The following is a 16,661-nucleotide window of genomic DNA, read 5'->3' as shown; positions in this document are numbered from 1 at the left end:
AGTTTGTGTGTGTGTGTGGATATTGCTAAATATCCCACGTGTGGGTGTTTCTTCAGTTTTGGCCACTTTTATATGTTGCAGTTGGTTTTAATCAATTTCTTTTATATGTATAAATAAGGATCAGCTGTCTTGCCATTAAATATTTCACCACACCTTCACCATTTATGTAACTATTTGACCAAAAAAAAAGTATGTATAGATTTTGTTTTACACTATTTATTTTTACACTACTGTTAAACTTTTTATTCTGTGGAATATAAAATAAAATATTTTAACTGTTTTTGACCACATAATAAAAGGTAATGGGGTCCAAAAAACAACACATCTTTTTGACATTCATTGAAAAATAAGATTTTTTTCTTCTTCTTCTTCTTCTTCTTCTTCTTCTTCTTTTGTGTTTCTCAAACAAAAATAAATCATGGCCATACAAAGTCATACATGTTTGAACAACATACTGGTGAATAAAGTATGGTACAATTTCATATCATTTATTTAATCTCTTCAAAATCTGAAAATCTGTCATAATATTATTAATTAGTACTTATCTAAAAATATGTCTCGAAAAGAGAAATAATCATAAACGCTTTTAATATGTATTGTTGGAAAAAATAATAATATATATATATTTTTTTTGCAAAAATCTTTTGTTTCCAAGGAGACAACCATCTAGATGAGAAATAAGGAATGTGTGTAAATAAACACAAGGTAAATATCATATTTGCATCATATGTCAGTGTATTTCCATTAGGCATTCAGTGTAAAATATTTTATTTTATTTTATTTTATTTTATTTTGTAAATAAATAGATAAAATAACTATGAATGTAGCCACAGTAAGACAATCGAGATGGTCTTTTTATTTCAAATATATTTTTGTTCAAAAAATGAACTGTATTTTCCATCATGGTGACAGAATGTTACTAAACATAGTACATCATTTAAGATGAGCTGGAATTGACACTCAAAGAATATTCATGACTTTCAAAAAGAAATGGCAGTATTTTCCTGTAATGCATGCTTGTAGACTTTCTCAGACTAACTAAACTAAAATGAACTTGAAGAGAGTTTTTTTTTCTGAAAGTACACAAGGGGCCATAAATGAAGAAGCTCTCATTCAGTATATACTGAACAGTGGCAGTTCTACATTGAAGATGATTCTCACCTATGTTATGAAAAATACAATGGAATGAATTGATACACCATTTTACTTTATGCAATATGTGGGTAAAATGGCCATAAATTAATATTCCCATTCAATGCAATGTATCTATACACTGTATCTAATTAGCATATTAATGTGTTCTTGGAGGAACATTTTAGGAGCATTGCGTAGGTTCTGAAATTTCTTACCATTACTGACACTAGTGGCCGTTAGAGGAACTGCAGCCAGTCTCATGCTCGTTCTCAGTGCGCACGCTCTTTTTTTCTTTTTTTTACTTACGAGGAGTGTCCGTGGGTGTCTGAATTGTGCTGGAGGCTGGTCGCTTCTTTCCATCCGCAGAGTCCATTTGAAAACACTATTGCCGCTGCTTACTATAATGGCTGGCGTGCCGTATGGTTGTAAGCCCAAGTAGACGAGAACGTGCATGACGTCACATTTTGTGAATTTTCGCGCCAATTCGGGCCCGACTCCTCCACACACAATTGAGCCTACAGGCTGATAGAAGCAACCGTGGTGGACAGTCGAGGTGTCATTCTTTTTTTTACATCATGGTTGGCTCATACATGTACAAATGAAAACTCTATCTTAAAGATTCTTTTTAAGTAAAAACCTCCACATAGCTCCTTTAATGATAAAAGAAGTGTAATAATTGGAGTAATAATTGGCAACATTTGAATAATAATATCTAATATTTCATAGGAATATTGTTGTATAATTTTTTTTCCGTATTCACTTGTGTATCCCAAAATGCCTGGTAAACATGATTTTCCTGACATACTCTACAGTGGACATGTATGAAATCAATGCCCTGTTCTGTAACAGAAAGTATATATTTTTTTATTTGAAACCCCATAACATTTTGATATAACCTTTGAGATGTTGGTCTATGAAATACAATTTGAAAAGTAGTCAGATTTAAATTATAATTATACAGATTAAAAAATTTCTTAGCTAATTACAGGGCCTTACGTTAACCCAACTGATGGAAATAAATAATAACTGAACTCAACTGAAAGCACAATATTATGGAGAAATTAGATCTCATGTTTGTTGAGTTAAAACCGAACATGGATACCGTAATAATCTTACAGAGAGAACATTGTTGCATAGTCCCCCCCACTCAACTCCCCCCACCCCCCCATGGGTGAACTGTCCCCTACACCGCGCCCCCTCCCCTTTCCCGTTCTCACACAGCTTCTGTGCACAGCACCTTCTCAGCAAGCAGGGGCGCCAGGTTGCCAAATCCCCCACACAGTGAAATTTTTAACCCCCCCAAGTAGTCTGATTTATTTTCAACAATTTTTGCATTTAGATACAGAAGAACTTTGCCTGTTGAATATTAAAAACATGAACAAACAAAAAAATCTGGATCTCTATGTCTGCCATACAAATCAAATATAAAAGTGATAATCTTAGGTATTGATTATGTGCTTTATTCAGTGTTAAAAGTGTCTGATATGAGTTTATTATTTTGCGTGATCTTAGCCATAGTGAAAGCAACAATAGATATTTTACCTCAGATCTTGAAAATGAATTATGCTAAAGCAAACAACCGAACTCAAAGATGGTATAACAAAGATGGTATCCCTCACTCAAAACTTTTCAGTCCATTCACATCTGAACCATCTATTTTCAAGGTCCACTTTTCTTTACTTAACAACACTCGCCGTGTTTTTGCTATCACATCGTATATATTTACACTAGACGCGATATTGCAAATCATTTGGACTTTGTGTCAGCATCACTGATTATAATGTAAGCTAATGTCGCTTTCTGATGCTGCGTTTGAATTTTCATGACACTTTATTTGAAATTAGCGCGGGCCAAAAAATGTTCTCTCACTACTGTGTACGAGTGAACTAATTAAAACCAACCAGTGTTCACTGATTAGTTGACCAGTGTACAGTACAGTTTCTTTTTCTTTTTTTTCTCAGTTTCTCAGATTATATCTTTAAGATTCGCATGCAGTCCCGATGCCCTATGGGCTCTTGAAGCTGTTGTGTACAAGCCTGTAGAACCAATGTAATGCTGGTCTGTGCCTTCAAAGGATGTTTGGAAAGAGGTTAAATTAGCGTGACAGAGTTGATCTGTATTGTCCTTTGAGGGTCTTAGTTGGTGGGCGTGGCGTTGTTGAGGTCCGCATTCATGGGCCTGTAATTGGAACAAATGTGCTAATTAAACAAATTCATTTCCTCTGTTCCCTGACCGGAGGCTTATCACACCCGTTTGAATCTGTCCCTCTGTATTCGTCTCCTCTCTCATCTCTCCATCTCCCTCCAAACCAATGCCCCCCCCCCCCCCTCCCCAGAGGCCCAGAGCAGTCCCAGAAAAAGCCTGTGATTTGAATACAAAACACACACACACACACGTACAGAACAAGAGGGAATTTCTCCTCAACAGACTCTTAGAAGGGAGATGGAGGCATTGATAGAGGAAAAGCTTTAGATTAGATCTCAGATAATGAAAGAGTTTAGATAACAAGTAAAACGGATTCACAGAAGAGGGTTTTGAAGGGAAAATACAGGCTTTTTTAGTGTATTTGATCTGAGAACACAGGGTTAAATGAACCTGAGTGTGTGAGATGGTTTAAAAAGATATGGAAATTAATATTCAGTAAACCAATAAATGATTGAATTAGGTTTTATTATTTAAAGTGTTTTTTGCTGATAATTATGCTACTTTACACAGATGATCTCCAACTGATATCTTATAATAGTCTTAATAATTAACTGCTCAGTGTAATCTTTCCATTCTCTAAAGGATGCAAGGAGCAAATCATGCAGTGCCATCTACAGACTATGAACAATAACACATTTATATTTTAATGAAAAGCCCTTATCCAATAACTTCATTTTATATATGACCTTGATGTCTTTCAGTCTTTAGTTTGTTTTGAGGTTGTTCAATAACTTCATATTTTAGCTTGATTTAAAAAACAAACATATTGCAGACACATTTATAATGGAAACAAATCATACAGATTTTTTTAGTATACCAGTTACATGGATATGAAACTCTCAATAAACAGCAGCATTTATCTTTATATTTTTTCATAGATTAAAAATTATATGTATACATTTCATGTAATAAATGTAATTAATTTTATAATGTATAAAAATTATTTAAATTTGTCAATGTAATTTTCAAATACTGTATCAAATACTGTATAAACATTTATCTATTTAAACATTTATCAGACATACAATTATTTATCTGCACAAAAAAAATGTAGGGTAATGAAGTATTTGCTATTTTTAGTAGGAATATGCATTAAACATTTATATATAATGTCATTAATGTTTAATGTTCATAGGGATATTTCTCTGACATTTGTGCACTTTGTTTGTGTGTGTGTGTGTGTGTCTGTATATATATATATATATATATATATATATATACTTCTGTTACTAAAAGATCAGTGATGTTTTTCAACATAAGCATTATGAAGTCAAAGAAGCAACATGATTGGATTAGCTTTTGCGGTTCAACCGTAAACACAGAATGAAGGGAAAGGCAAGAGAGGCAGAGAGAAAGAGAGAGAGAGAGGACAGATGCAGTCACCGCCGTTCTGGGAGCTCTGGAATGGAACGGAGAAAAGAGTGAAATTAAAAGCATATGATGAAAGAGTTCTCTCCGGCCATCACGAAGATGAGAAAGAGAGAGAGAGAAATCTCTCACACATGACAATCTGATGGCTGATATATTGATTTTCCTCTCTTCATTATTCTTTAAGGTCTTAGAGAGGGAGTTGTGCAATTTTGCTTGCCCCACATGCATGTTTGCTGCCGTGATGTTCAAGCTCAGAGGGCGAAAACTTTACACATAAACAGAGATTCCCAAGGGGTGTGCTGTGTTTTTAATCTGCAAACACGCAGTGACATAAATCAACCCACGTCCCTGTGCCCTGACGACTGCCGCCCCTCTGGACCGACTTAGAACTAGCGGCTGTTGGCAAACGATTGCAATTTACGTGATCAACCATGCAAGAAGGGTGTGTCGTCACGCCATTGCTACGTTTGTAAAGCCTAATGAATCAGAACGTCAAACATCAGAGCTGAATAAATAACACTTGGCGGAACTTGACCTTGCAGTCGCCCCAAACTGACATGAGGTCTTTGGATGATCTGTGACCTGTGACCAGATCAAGGTTGACGGGTTTGAATGTGACCCAAAAAAGAAAACGGAACATGCTTTTTTTGGGCTGTCAGTCTTTGATAGGTCACACAGAGGTCATTGTGAAAGGCTTGTTGTTGCACTGATATGTCTGGTGTCCTATTTGACAATGTATCTTGGATTTAATTGGCTGAGCTGATGTGGGGGCGATGTTTGCTTCAGATAAGCTGTCAGGAACGGCCTCATGCTGGTTGTGAAGTCTGAGAAAAGGTTGGCAAAAAAAACTTTTGCAAATCAACTCTATAGCCTCCTCGTGAAAACTGTAGATTGGTTCCAGGAGAGGGGGCTGCTTTTTGCTTGTGGCCTCACAGTTGCGTTGCTTCTCTGCTGGTTGGATTGACAGTAAACTTTCATTAAAATGTCTGGATTTACTCACAAAGGCTGGTTTTAAGCTGTCAAATCTGCCTGTTTTTTTTCTAGGTTGAGTGGTTGAAGAATGAAGAGCTGGTGAGTTCTCTTGAGGACATCAATATTGACACTCGAGCTGACCACAACTTGATCATCAATGAAGCAAGGCTGTCTGACTCTGGAAACTACACCTGCCTGGCCAGCAACATTGTTGCTAGAAGACGTAGCGCCACAGCAACAGTCATAGTATTTGGTATATAAGCACGTTCGGAATATCATTATCATTCAAATATGATTTTAGTTTGGTATTTAGTAGACTTTACTCTAGACTTTTTTGTTAGTTTTTTTTTTTTTCTGTGATTCTTTCTTCAGTTTACATGAATCATCCACAGCTGATTTTATTCATCAAGGAATAAAACAAGTGACTATCTTTATGGATGAGTCACTAAATCATTCACAACCAGTTTGTACAGAAACACTGATTTATTCAGGAACAGAACATGTTGCTGTCTTTATAAGCAAGTGATCAAATTATTTACCAAAACAATTTGTTTTAAAAACACTGTTGGAATCATTCTATTGCTCACTCATAAAAGCTCAATATTTTTTCTGAATTAATTAGTGTTTTGATTGAATCATTTGAATTAATGAATCATTGACTCATACAGACCGGAAACACTTTTTGGCACCTACTGTATGTCACAGTGTAACCTAAAACACACATTCAGAAACAAAATAAGTCTTTATGAATAAGTCATTAAATCAATCACAGCTGTATTGTTTAAAAACACTGATTTATTCACGAACAAAACAAGTGATACTTTTAATGATCAAGTCATCAAATCATTAACTCAAATTATGTTTTACAAATATTCACTCATAAAGACAGTCACTTGTATTTTTCTTGAATGATTCAGCATTTCTGAATGAATCTTTTAAATGAACGAATCACTTGTAACCACCTACTGATGTAATGATTTAAACTGTAAAAAGAGTTGCTGAACAAATCCCCAACTGACAGTCTGGCGGGAACACAAAACAAAGTAGAATGACAAATAACAGTGAAAAAAATGCCAGTGTTTTTGGACATTGGAATAAGCAAAAGTATGAATGGGGTATGAGAGCTACAAATTCCTTAAATGCTAAGGAAGAAAACATGCTTTATCTCATGCTTTTGAGTGTAAGTGCCAGAAAAGTTGCATTGAAACATCTGGATCTCACAAGAGTTACTGCAGATCACAATGTGTGAAAGTTTGGCATGCTGCAGAATGGTGCCGCCCATCCATTTAGTCACCTACACCGACCTTCACTCGAACAGTTTACAAAAAAATGATCACCTATAAATCACCATCCCGCCATGATCCGTGACACAGCATCCACATTTTTCAAATCCCCAATAATTCATCAAGCGAAACATAATGTAGAAATACACCATTTCATCATTTCTCCAGACCTGTGTCTGCATGAGGCCATCACTTAGACGCCTGGTATGGGTTCGATTATCTATTTTTGTCAACACATATAATGAGTTAATGATTCTAACGCTCCCTGTGTGGCCAGCATTGCCACGGTTCAGGCTCCATTAGCCTAATTGACATGGTCTCCTAGTGTTTTATCCTCAATATTTTGATGGTAAGGTAATATGGCACACTCTTTCTCCCTCTGAGTGGCTTCTGAGAGTCAGTCACAGATGAAGGCTAAAGCTGGCAGTTTCAGAGGCTTGATTAAACACACTGAAAAGCTTTGACATCAGCTGTCAGAAGCAGGCAGCGCTGATTGAGCGCTAACTGACTGATCCACAATTAAAGTTTAGCAGCTAGCGTAGCATCTACAATTTAACATGACTCCCAGCAGTCCCTTGGGCTCAGCAGCTACAAGAAAATTAATCTGTGTGCTTGTATTAAAGAAACAAATGCATTGTTTGCTGGCTATGATAATATTCATAGAGCAATGTTAATGAGACAATGCACTGGGTAAGAGAAGAGAAATTAGCTAGTCTTATATTTGCCGTTCGGAGGTAGTGAGTTTTACCCACAATTGAGCACAATTTCTGAAATTAATAAGCAGAGTATATTTTGGCAGTAGTTAAAAACAGAACCCTTTTATTATAGTGAAACTCCCACTATTGGTTATTTTCAAATGTATCTGTCCTTCACATGTCCGCTTCATGTATTCATTCATGATATCTATCTTAGTTATTTGTTTTTCTCATTAAGTACTCAGCGTGGCTGTTAGCATGTGTTAGCATGTTTATGTAGTCTTGGGCAATATGAAATGGCATCTAATGTAATATCTGTATAATCCAGTTTCATGTACCAATTAAATCAACAAATTATTAGTCGAGTTAATTACATTGAGTATTTCCTAGAGCTGTGTGTGCTGTTAAAATCCTGTTGCATGTAAGTACTCATAGATTGCAGAGACATCTGTGAAATTGCACACATCTGGAAAGTACTGATTCCATTTTGAGTTTATTATTTGCATGTAAACATTTCATAAACATATTAAAAGAGCCAATTCACACACAAAAGTTACGGTAATCACTTTCTTGTGAGCAGTAAGAGTGAGAGAGATTAGTATTATGTTTTAGATTTTTATGATTTTGAAGTCCCCTTGGAAAAATCCTAACACATTTATTTTTATTTTTGGTTACAGAGCTTGCTTTAATGTAGTTGCATGTGAAGTGAAACTCTCCAGATTGAACCATGTGGTGTGGATAAACAATGCCTTGTAGTAGGCCGTAGAGTAATGATGCATAAAGCTAATTTCAAAGAATGCAGTACAGAATGAGGCCAATGTTAATCCACACTTTTTTCTCTCTGTTTCAGTGAATGGAGGGTGGTCATCCTGGACGGACTGGTCAGAGTGTAATGTCCGCTGTGGGAGAGGAGTTCAGAAGCGGACACGGACCTGCACTAACCCTGCTCCGCTTAATGGAGGAGCTTTCTGTGAAGGAATGTCTGTTCAGAAGAGCACCTGCACCTCTCCGTGCCCAGGTTAGAGACACAGAACAGTTAACCTGTGAGTTGTGAGCTTGCAGCCTGAGCTGAATGTCATGAAACAGCAAGGTCTGGGTGTTTCAAAAACAAATCTGTTATCCTTAAATATATATGTCTTGATGAGTCTAGTCTGATTTGTGAAAAATATAAGAGCCTTATGAGCAGGTTCTTTTGTAACTGGTTTGAATTGGTCTGCCAACTCAATAATTTGCTGAATCATTACTGAACTTACTCACTGAGTTATGAATCATTACTTTCAGTCACATCTTATTAGGGTGTAAAATATTTAAGGCATTGCTATACATATACTACATTCATATGTTTGGGATTGGTATGTTTTTATTGCTAATTTTTGATAAATATTTATAAAATGTATATTTTTGTAAGTCTCTTATTCTCATGAAGATCAAAAATACAGTAAAACAGTAATATTGTAAAATAGTATTACAATTTTACATAGCTGTTTTTAATATATTTTAAAATGTGGTTTATTCCTGTGATGGCAGAGCTGAATTTTTTAGCATTATTACCCAAGTCTTCAGTCCCTCGGAAATCATTCTAATATGCTGAAACTCAGTTCTGAAAACAGTTGTGCCACTTAATAATGTATGTTTTGTAGAAACTGTTGTACATTTTCTATTTATTCTTTAATGAAGAGAAAGTCCAGTAGAATAGCATTATTTGAAATCAAAATATTTTGTTACATTATTTATGAAAATTAAATGTCTTTGACATTTTTGTTCAATTTAATGCATCCTTGCTGAATAAAAGTATTAATTTCTTAAAAAAAAAAAAGAATCTAACTGGCCCTCAACATTTGAACAGGAATTTTTGAAACTGAATATTTGTACTTTTACTAAGGAAAACAATTAATAAGTGAGTCCTTACTTTTTTTTTTATTTATACCTGAAAAAACTATTTGAAAAGTTACATATTACTTCTGATCATGATATACACACACATATATATATATATATATATATATATATATATATATGTGTGTGTGTGTGTGTGTGTGTGTACAGGTGCTGGTCATATAATTAGAATATCATCAAAAAGTTGATTTATTTCACTAATTCCATTCAAAAACTGATATATTTCAAATGTTTATTTCTTTTAATTTTGATGATTATAACTGACAACTAAAGAAAATCTCAAATTCAGTATCTCAGAAAATTAGACTATTACTTAAGACCAATACAAAGACAGGATTTTTAGAAATCTTGGCCAACTGAAAAGTATGAACATGAAAAGTATGAGCATGTACAGCACTCAATACTTGGTTGGGGCTCCTTTTGCCTGAATTACTGCAGCAATGCGGCGTGGCATGGAGTCGATCAGTCTGTGGCACTGCTCAGGTGTTATGAGAGCCCAGGTTGCTCTGATAGTGGCCTTCAGCTCATCAGCATTCTTGGGTCTGGGATATCGCATCTTCCTCTTCACAATACCCCATAGATTTCTATGGGGTTAAGGTCAGGCAAATTTGCTGGCCAATTACGAATAGAGATACCATGGTCCTTAAACCAGGTACTGGAAGCTTTGGCACTGTGTGCAGGTGCCAAGTCCTGTTGGAAAATGAAATCTGCATCTCAATAAAGTTGGTCAGCAGCAGGAAGCATGAAGTGCTCTAAAACTTCCAGGTATACGGCTGTGTTGACCTTGGACCTCAGAAAACACAGTGGACCAACACCAGCAGATGACATGCAGTGTTGGGAAGGTTACTTTGGAAATGTAATAGGTTACAGATTACAAGTTACCTTGTTTAAAATATAATAGTAGTGTAACTTTTTCAATTACTTTATTAAAGTAAAGTAACTAATTACTTTTGAGTACTTTTTGATTACTTTTATAAATTTGTGAAAATTAAAGAATAATAAATAAAAGCATATACATCAACTTAAATACAGTTATCTAATAAGCATGTGATGTATTCTGTGTAATAAACTCCTGAAACATTGGGGTTTTTTTTAAACTGCTGTCTCTGTATATGATGATAGTTTTCTCAAAATAAGTAAAATGCACATGAAGTGACACAGAGCAGTTCTAGAAATTATGTTTATGTGCTCGTGTACTCCTATATTGAGGCGGCAGAGGTTGAAAACACTGCGAGCTTCAGTAGGCCTATGTGTAGTAAATGAAACCATGTCTTTGCCATTAATTTAAAGGAGGGGCGGACTGGGAAAAAAATTCAGACTGGAAAATTCAAACTCATACAAACCAGTTCATGGACAAAACTATTTTTTGTATGGACCTGACATAAAAAAAGGTTTAAATCTTTGATTTGGGGACATGCAAAATAATTAAAAGTTCTCTCCTTCACCTCCATTTTTCTCTTCAGTCTCTTTATTTTGCCCTGTTATACATCTCTCTCATGACTTTAATACTCAAGATTGAACAAAACGCCTCAAGGTTACGTATGTAACCCTAGTTCCTTGAAGGAACGAGACGCTGCGTCTAGCGCTTTGGGGAACGTCCCTGACGAGACCGACTCTGAATATCGTGTGCAATCCGTCCATCGGAAAGGCGTGACGTCACGGGCGGGGTGACGTAGCGACCAGGAAGCTATAAAAGCACGTGCCGTGCAGCTGGCCTCAGCTTCGAGTAGGGAAGCAAGCGCCGGCAGGGGTGCCGGGAGTATGGCTTTGCGACGCAGCGTCTCGTTCCTTCAAGGAACTAGGGTTACATACGTAACCTTGAGGCGTTCCTTTTCAGGAACTCGAGCTGCGTCTAGCGCTTTGGGGAACGATGTGTCAACGCTGCCAGACTTCCAAATCCCTGCCTAGTGTGTATCCGAAGAGCACAGCTAAGACGAGAGAACAGAAGAGCCCGGCGTGGCTCGCATGTCAAGATTGTAAAATCGGACAAATGTGGAGGGGGTGGACCACCCCGCAGCGTTGCAGATGTCCAAGAGGGACACACCTGCTGAGAAGGCCTTGGAGGCCGCCATACCCCGAGTAGAGTGAGCCTTGGCCCCCAAAGGAGGGGGAAGACCAGAGGACTCATAGGAGACTTTCCAACGACTAAGGGTCTGCTTGGTGGCAGGAGAACCCTTGTTAGAAGGACCATAGCAAACAAGCAGTTGGTCGGATTTTCTCCACAGGGCAGCTCTGTGGACGTATGCGTCCAGTGCTTGCACTGGACACATACAGTTTAGCTTCTCTTGGTCTGGCTCCCGAAAGGGAGGAGGACAGAAGGCCTGCAGTACGATAGGTTGTGGTGTGACAGAGGGAACCTTCGGAACATAACCCGCTCGAGGGTGTAAGAATGCTTTGGCCATACCAGGGGCAAAGTCTAGGTAGGTAGGGGCCACCGAGAGGGCCTGGAGATCTCCAACTCTCTTTAGAGAGGTGATTGCCAATAACAGGGCAGTTTTAATTGTTAGATGTCTGTCTGAGATGTCTTGAATTGGCTCGAATGGAGCTTTACAAAGAGCCTCTAGCACCACAACCAAATCCCAGGGGGGAACACGGGACCGTACTGGAGGTCTCAGCCTCAGTGCACCTCGGAGGAAACGTGTAACTAGGGGGTGTCTACCCACTGACTGATCATTGGAAGGGACATGGAAAGCAGCTATGGCCGCCACGTAAACCTTTAAGGTGGAGTGGGATAACCCCGCAGAGACCTGGCTTGTAAAAACTCCAGAACTGTACCAACTGGGCAGTTTGCTGGGTCAGTGGACCCAGTGGTCCACTGACCCAGTGGACCCAGAAGAGTTTCCACTTCAGGGCGTACAGTTTCCTCGTAGCGGGAGCTCTGGATTGGAGTAGGGTCTCAACAACCTCGGTTGAGAGACCAGCTGCTAACAGTTGTGCCCCCTCAGGGGCCACACCCACAGCTTCCACAACTCCGGGCGAGGGTGAATTATCATGCCCTGAGCCTGTGAGAGTAGGTCTGTCCTGATCGGTATCTCCCACGGAGAGCCGTCGAGGAGCGAGACTAGATCTGAGAACCATGGTCGGCCCGGCCAGAACGGGGCTACTAATAACAGACGGACCCCGTCCTGGCGTACTCTCGCCAGAACTCCCGGGAGCAGAGCGATAGGGGGAAAAGCGTACAGACGAAGCCTCGGCCAGGTCTGTACCATAGCGTCCAGTCCCAGAGGAGCTGGATGAACTAGAGAGAACCAGAGGGGACATTGCGATGTCTCCTGAGTCGCAAAGAGGTCCACCTGGGCTGTGCCAAATACTCTCCATATCTGCTTCACCACCTCGGGGTGAAGCATCCATTCCCCGGGCCTCGGCCCCTGCCTCGACAGTATGTCTGCTCCCACATTCAACCTCCCAGGAATATACACTGCTCTGATCGAGAGGAGTTTGCCCTGGGACCACAGAAGGATCTGGTGTGCCAGCTTGTACAAGGGGCGTGAACGCAGACCCCCCTGGTGATTGATATAAGAGACCACTGATGTGTTGTCGGTGCGCACCAACACATGGTGACCTCTCAGGTCTGGGAGGAAATATTTCAATGCTCGATAGACTGCTAGCATCTCTAGGCAATTGATGTGCCATGTCAGATGGCGATCGCTCCACAGACCGCGGGCAGGGTGGCCACTCATGACCGCACCCCAACCGGTGAGGGACACGTCTGTCGCTAGCATTACACGGCGACAAGGAGCTCCCAGCACCGTGCCCTGATTCAAGAACCAAGGTTTCTTCCACATGTCTAAGGCACGAAGGCACCGCCGCGTGACCTTGATAACTCGAAGTGGATTTCCCCTCGGGGAAAAGCCCTTGGACTTGAGCCACCACTGTAGGGGTCTCATGTACAGCAGGCCAAAAGGTATCACGTTGGACGCAGCTGCCACCAGCCCTAACAATCTCTGGAATTGTTTGACAGTGAGTGACTGGCCTTCTTTGACTCTCTCGACTGACGTGAGGATCGACTCGATCCGAGCAGGAGACAAGCGTGCCTGCATCGTGGTCGAATTCCAAACTACGCCTAGATAGGTGGTTCTCTGAACTGGAGAAAGTACACTCTTCTTGGCGTTTAGTCTCAAACCCAGCTCCCCCATGTGTGCGAGAACGACATCTCGATGTCGAACCGCCATCTGCTCTGATTGAGCTAGAATCAACCAATCGTCGATAAAATTTAGAATGCGGATGCCCTGCATACGGAGGGATACCAGAGCCGCATCTACACATTTCGTGAACGTGCGGGGTGAGAGTGCGAGGCCAAAGGGAAGTACTCGATATTGATAAGCTTTGCCCCCGAAAGCGAACCTCAGAAACCTCCTGTGTTGTGGAAGGATGGATATGTGGAAGTATGCGTCTTTGAGATCTATTGTGACAAACCAGTCCTCGGATCTGATTTGAGCTACAACCTGATTGACAGTGAGCATTTTGAACTTCAGTGGCATAACTGAGCGGTTCAGGAGACGTAAGTCTAAGATCGGACGCAACCCCCCATCCTTCTTTGGAACTATGAAATACCGGCTGTAGAATCTGGATTCCCTGTCTAGAGGAGGGACCACCTCGATGGCCTCCTTCCTTAATAGGGTATTCACTTCTTGTTCCATAACCAGAGCCTGCCGGGGGCCGACCACAGTCGGTGTAACCCCGTTGAACTTTGGTGGTGGATGACCGAACTGAATGCAATAGCCTCTTTCTATTGTACGCAGGACCCACTGAGATACATTTGGCAGTAGCTTCCACGCTGCTAAATAATCTACTAAGGGAATCAGTCTCTCGAGACTGACCTCTGGTGTAAGAGGCCCCCGAAGGGGCGGCGAGCATCCCAGCTCCGCTGCGCTCACGGGCGAAAATAACTGGGAGTAGCGCTCGCTGGAGGCCGCTGCGCCCTGAAACTCTGGCAAGGTTGGCAGGCCGACCTCCTGAGGGCACTGAGGTGAGGCGGGCACCGTATAATGAGGTGGACCGCGCTCTACCCCAGCAGGGGCTGCCCTCTGGATCCTGGCGTCAGGATCTTTTCGTCGCGGACTTCCGGGCTTCGATGACAGATCTTAAATCGGCTTTCGCCCTAGAAGCCCCCGACTCAGAGCGTCGCTGGGGCCCTCGGTCCCGACGTGGGGGAGCACGAGCGGCGACACTCTGTTTTTGTACTTCCCGGTATGAGGAGCCGGTATGTGGCGTGGTCATCTCCCGCCCAGATGCACCACGAGAGCGACGAGGGAGGATACTCTGGAACGCCACCGCCTGTTTGCGTGCCTCCTGGAACCTGCCGACGACAGTGTTGACTGTGTCGCCAAACAGGCCCGAGGCTTGAAGCGGGGCGTCCAGGAGGCAGACCCTGTCTCTTTCTTTTATCTCTGACAGGGTCAGCCACAAATGCCTCTCCGCGGCCACTAAGGCTGCCATAGACCGCCCAATTGCGCGAGTGGTCTCTTTAGAGGCGCGGAGGGAGAGATCAGCGGTCTTTCTGAGTTCTTCTATATCTCCAGACTTAATCCCCTCCCCCTCATCGACATCTCTCAGCAGGTCAGCCTGATAAGCTTGAAGGACTGCCATAGTGTGAAGGCAAGCCCCAGCCTGACCTGCTGCCACATAACCTTTGCCCACTAGCGATGATGTAACTCGAAGAGGCTTAGTGGGCAATGTCGGAGCCTTAAGAGACGATGCCGAGCCGGGCGACAGATAGCCCGCGAGCGTCTGTTCGACCCGTGGCATCGCTCTATAACCCCGCTCTCCCAGCCCCATCACGTTGCCATAATATAGTGAATCGGGGCCGAAGAGGCGGGTTGAATAAGGGTGGTTCCACGATCTCGATAACTCATCGTGGAGATCGGGTAAATATGGAAGGCTCCGACGTGGAGGTGGTTGCCTCGGCCGCAGAAAGCGTTCGTCTAGTTTGCTTCTCTGCGGCTCGGTTTGTTTTTCAGCAGGCCATTCAATTTTTAATTTATCTACTGCTCGCGTAACCACCTCCAACAGCTCCTCATACTGGGGCGACAGGGGTGGCGAATCCCCAGCAACCGACTCCACATCGACCTCCTCGGAGGAAGAGAAGTGAAGAGTTGATCCCTCACCCTGGGGGGAAGAAACCGACGAGCGTGCTTCCGAACCCAGGGTTTGGGCGCCGGATCTGGCAGATGAGGAAGGAGATAAGGACTGGCCCGTCTCCATTCCCTCTGACAGATCCACCTGCGATCCCCACGAGTGCAGCAGCCGCTCTGCCTCGGCAGAAGCGGGGCCAGCACCGCGAGGAACGCTGGTGAAGGCTCCCTCCTCGAAGAGAGCCCTCCGGGATCGAAGCGTCCGCATTGGCAATCGCTCTCAATGCGGACAGTCGGCCCCCTCGAGAGCCGACTCAGCGTGCTTCGATCCCAGGCAAGCCACGCACAGACTGTGTGTATCCCCGCTCGTAATGTAGCGAGGACAGGGAGGAACACACAATCTATAACGTGGCTTGGAATCGCCCTTCATATGTTTGGTCTTTTGCTTTTGTTTTGGCATATTGAGCTGTTTTAGCGATATTTTAATGGCTAAGGGACAGACAACAATAAATAGGACCAACGGGACAGACTTTTGACATGCACACACAGAGCGCTTGCTGACAGACGCGAAGCTGAGGCCAGCTGCACGGCACGTGCTTTTATAGCTTCCTGGTCGCTACGTCACCCCGCCCGTGACGTCACGCCTTTCCGATGGACGGATTGCACACGATATTCAGAGTCGGTCTCGTCAGGGACGTTCCCCAAAGCGCTAGACGCAGCTCGAGTTCCTGAAAAGGAACTATACTTTACTATACAATACTCTACAATACTACAATATCTTTATAGAAAAATCCTAATACTGTACACGAGTCATGTTTTTCCCTTACAAAAGTTAAACATGATTTTATTAGCCTATATAAAAGTAAAATATTTTTTTTTTCTTTTTTGTACTTTTGTATTTATTTTTAAATAAATACATTTGTAAAATAATTTTACATTTTTGGTTACCACAGTTAACCAATAGTAACCATTTTCTCTGGATTTATAGTTAAATATTAAAATGTTAATTTTCGTAAGGGTTGTGTTGTTGT

At 41.5% G+C, this 16,661-nt stretch overlaps 1 protein-coding gene across 2 annotated transcripts in view; it reads left to right on the top strand.

Moving 5' to 3' along the window:
• The window catches only part of LOC132117096 (netrin receptor UNC5D-like), a 222,486-nt gene that overhangs the window by 151,965 nt on the left and 53,860 nt on the right, over positions 1 to 16,661 (top strand). For both annotated transcript variants that reach the window (XM_059526155.1, XM_059526156.1), the window contains exons 5-6: positions 5,755 to 5,935; positions 8,511 to 8,678. In XM_059526155.1, the coding sequence (XP_059382138.1) occupies positions 5,755 to 5,935; positions 8,511 to 8,678 (349 nt within the window). The remainder of the gene's footprint in view (positions 1 to 5,754; positions 5,936 to 8,510; positions 8,679 to 16,661) is intronic.

Source organism: Carassius carassius, chromosome 36, assembly GCF_963082965.1.
Source record: "Carassius carassius chromosome 36, fCarCar2.1, whole genome shotgun sequence".
In the NCBI taxonomy this organism is placed as follows: Eukaryota; Metazoa; Chordata; class Actinopteri; order Cypriniformes; family Cyprinidae; genus Carassius; species Carassius carassius.
Note: the sequence above shows the minus strand (reverse complement) of the source record. Positions and strands in the feature narration are given on the sequence as shown.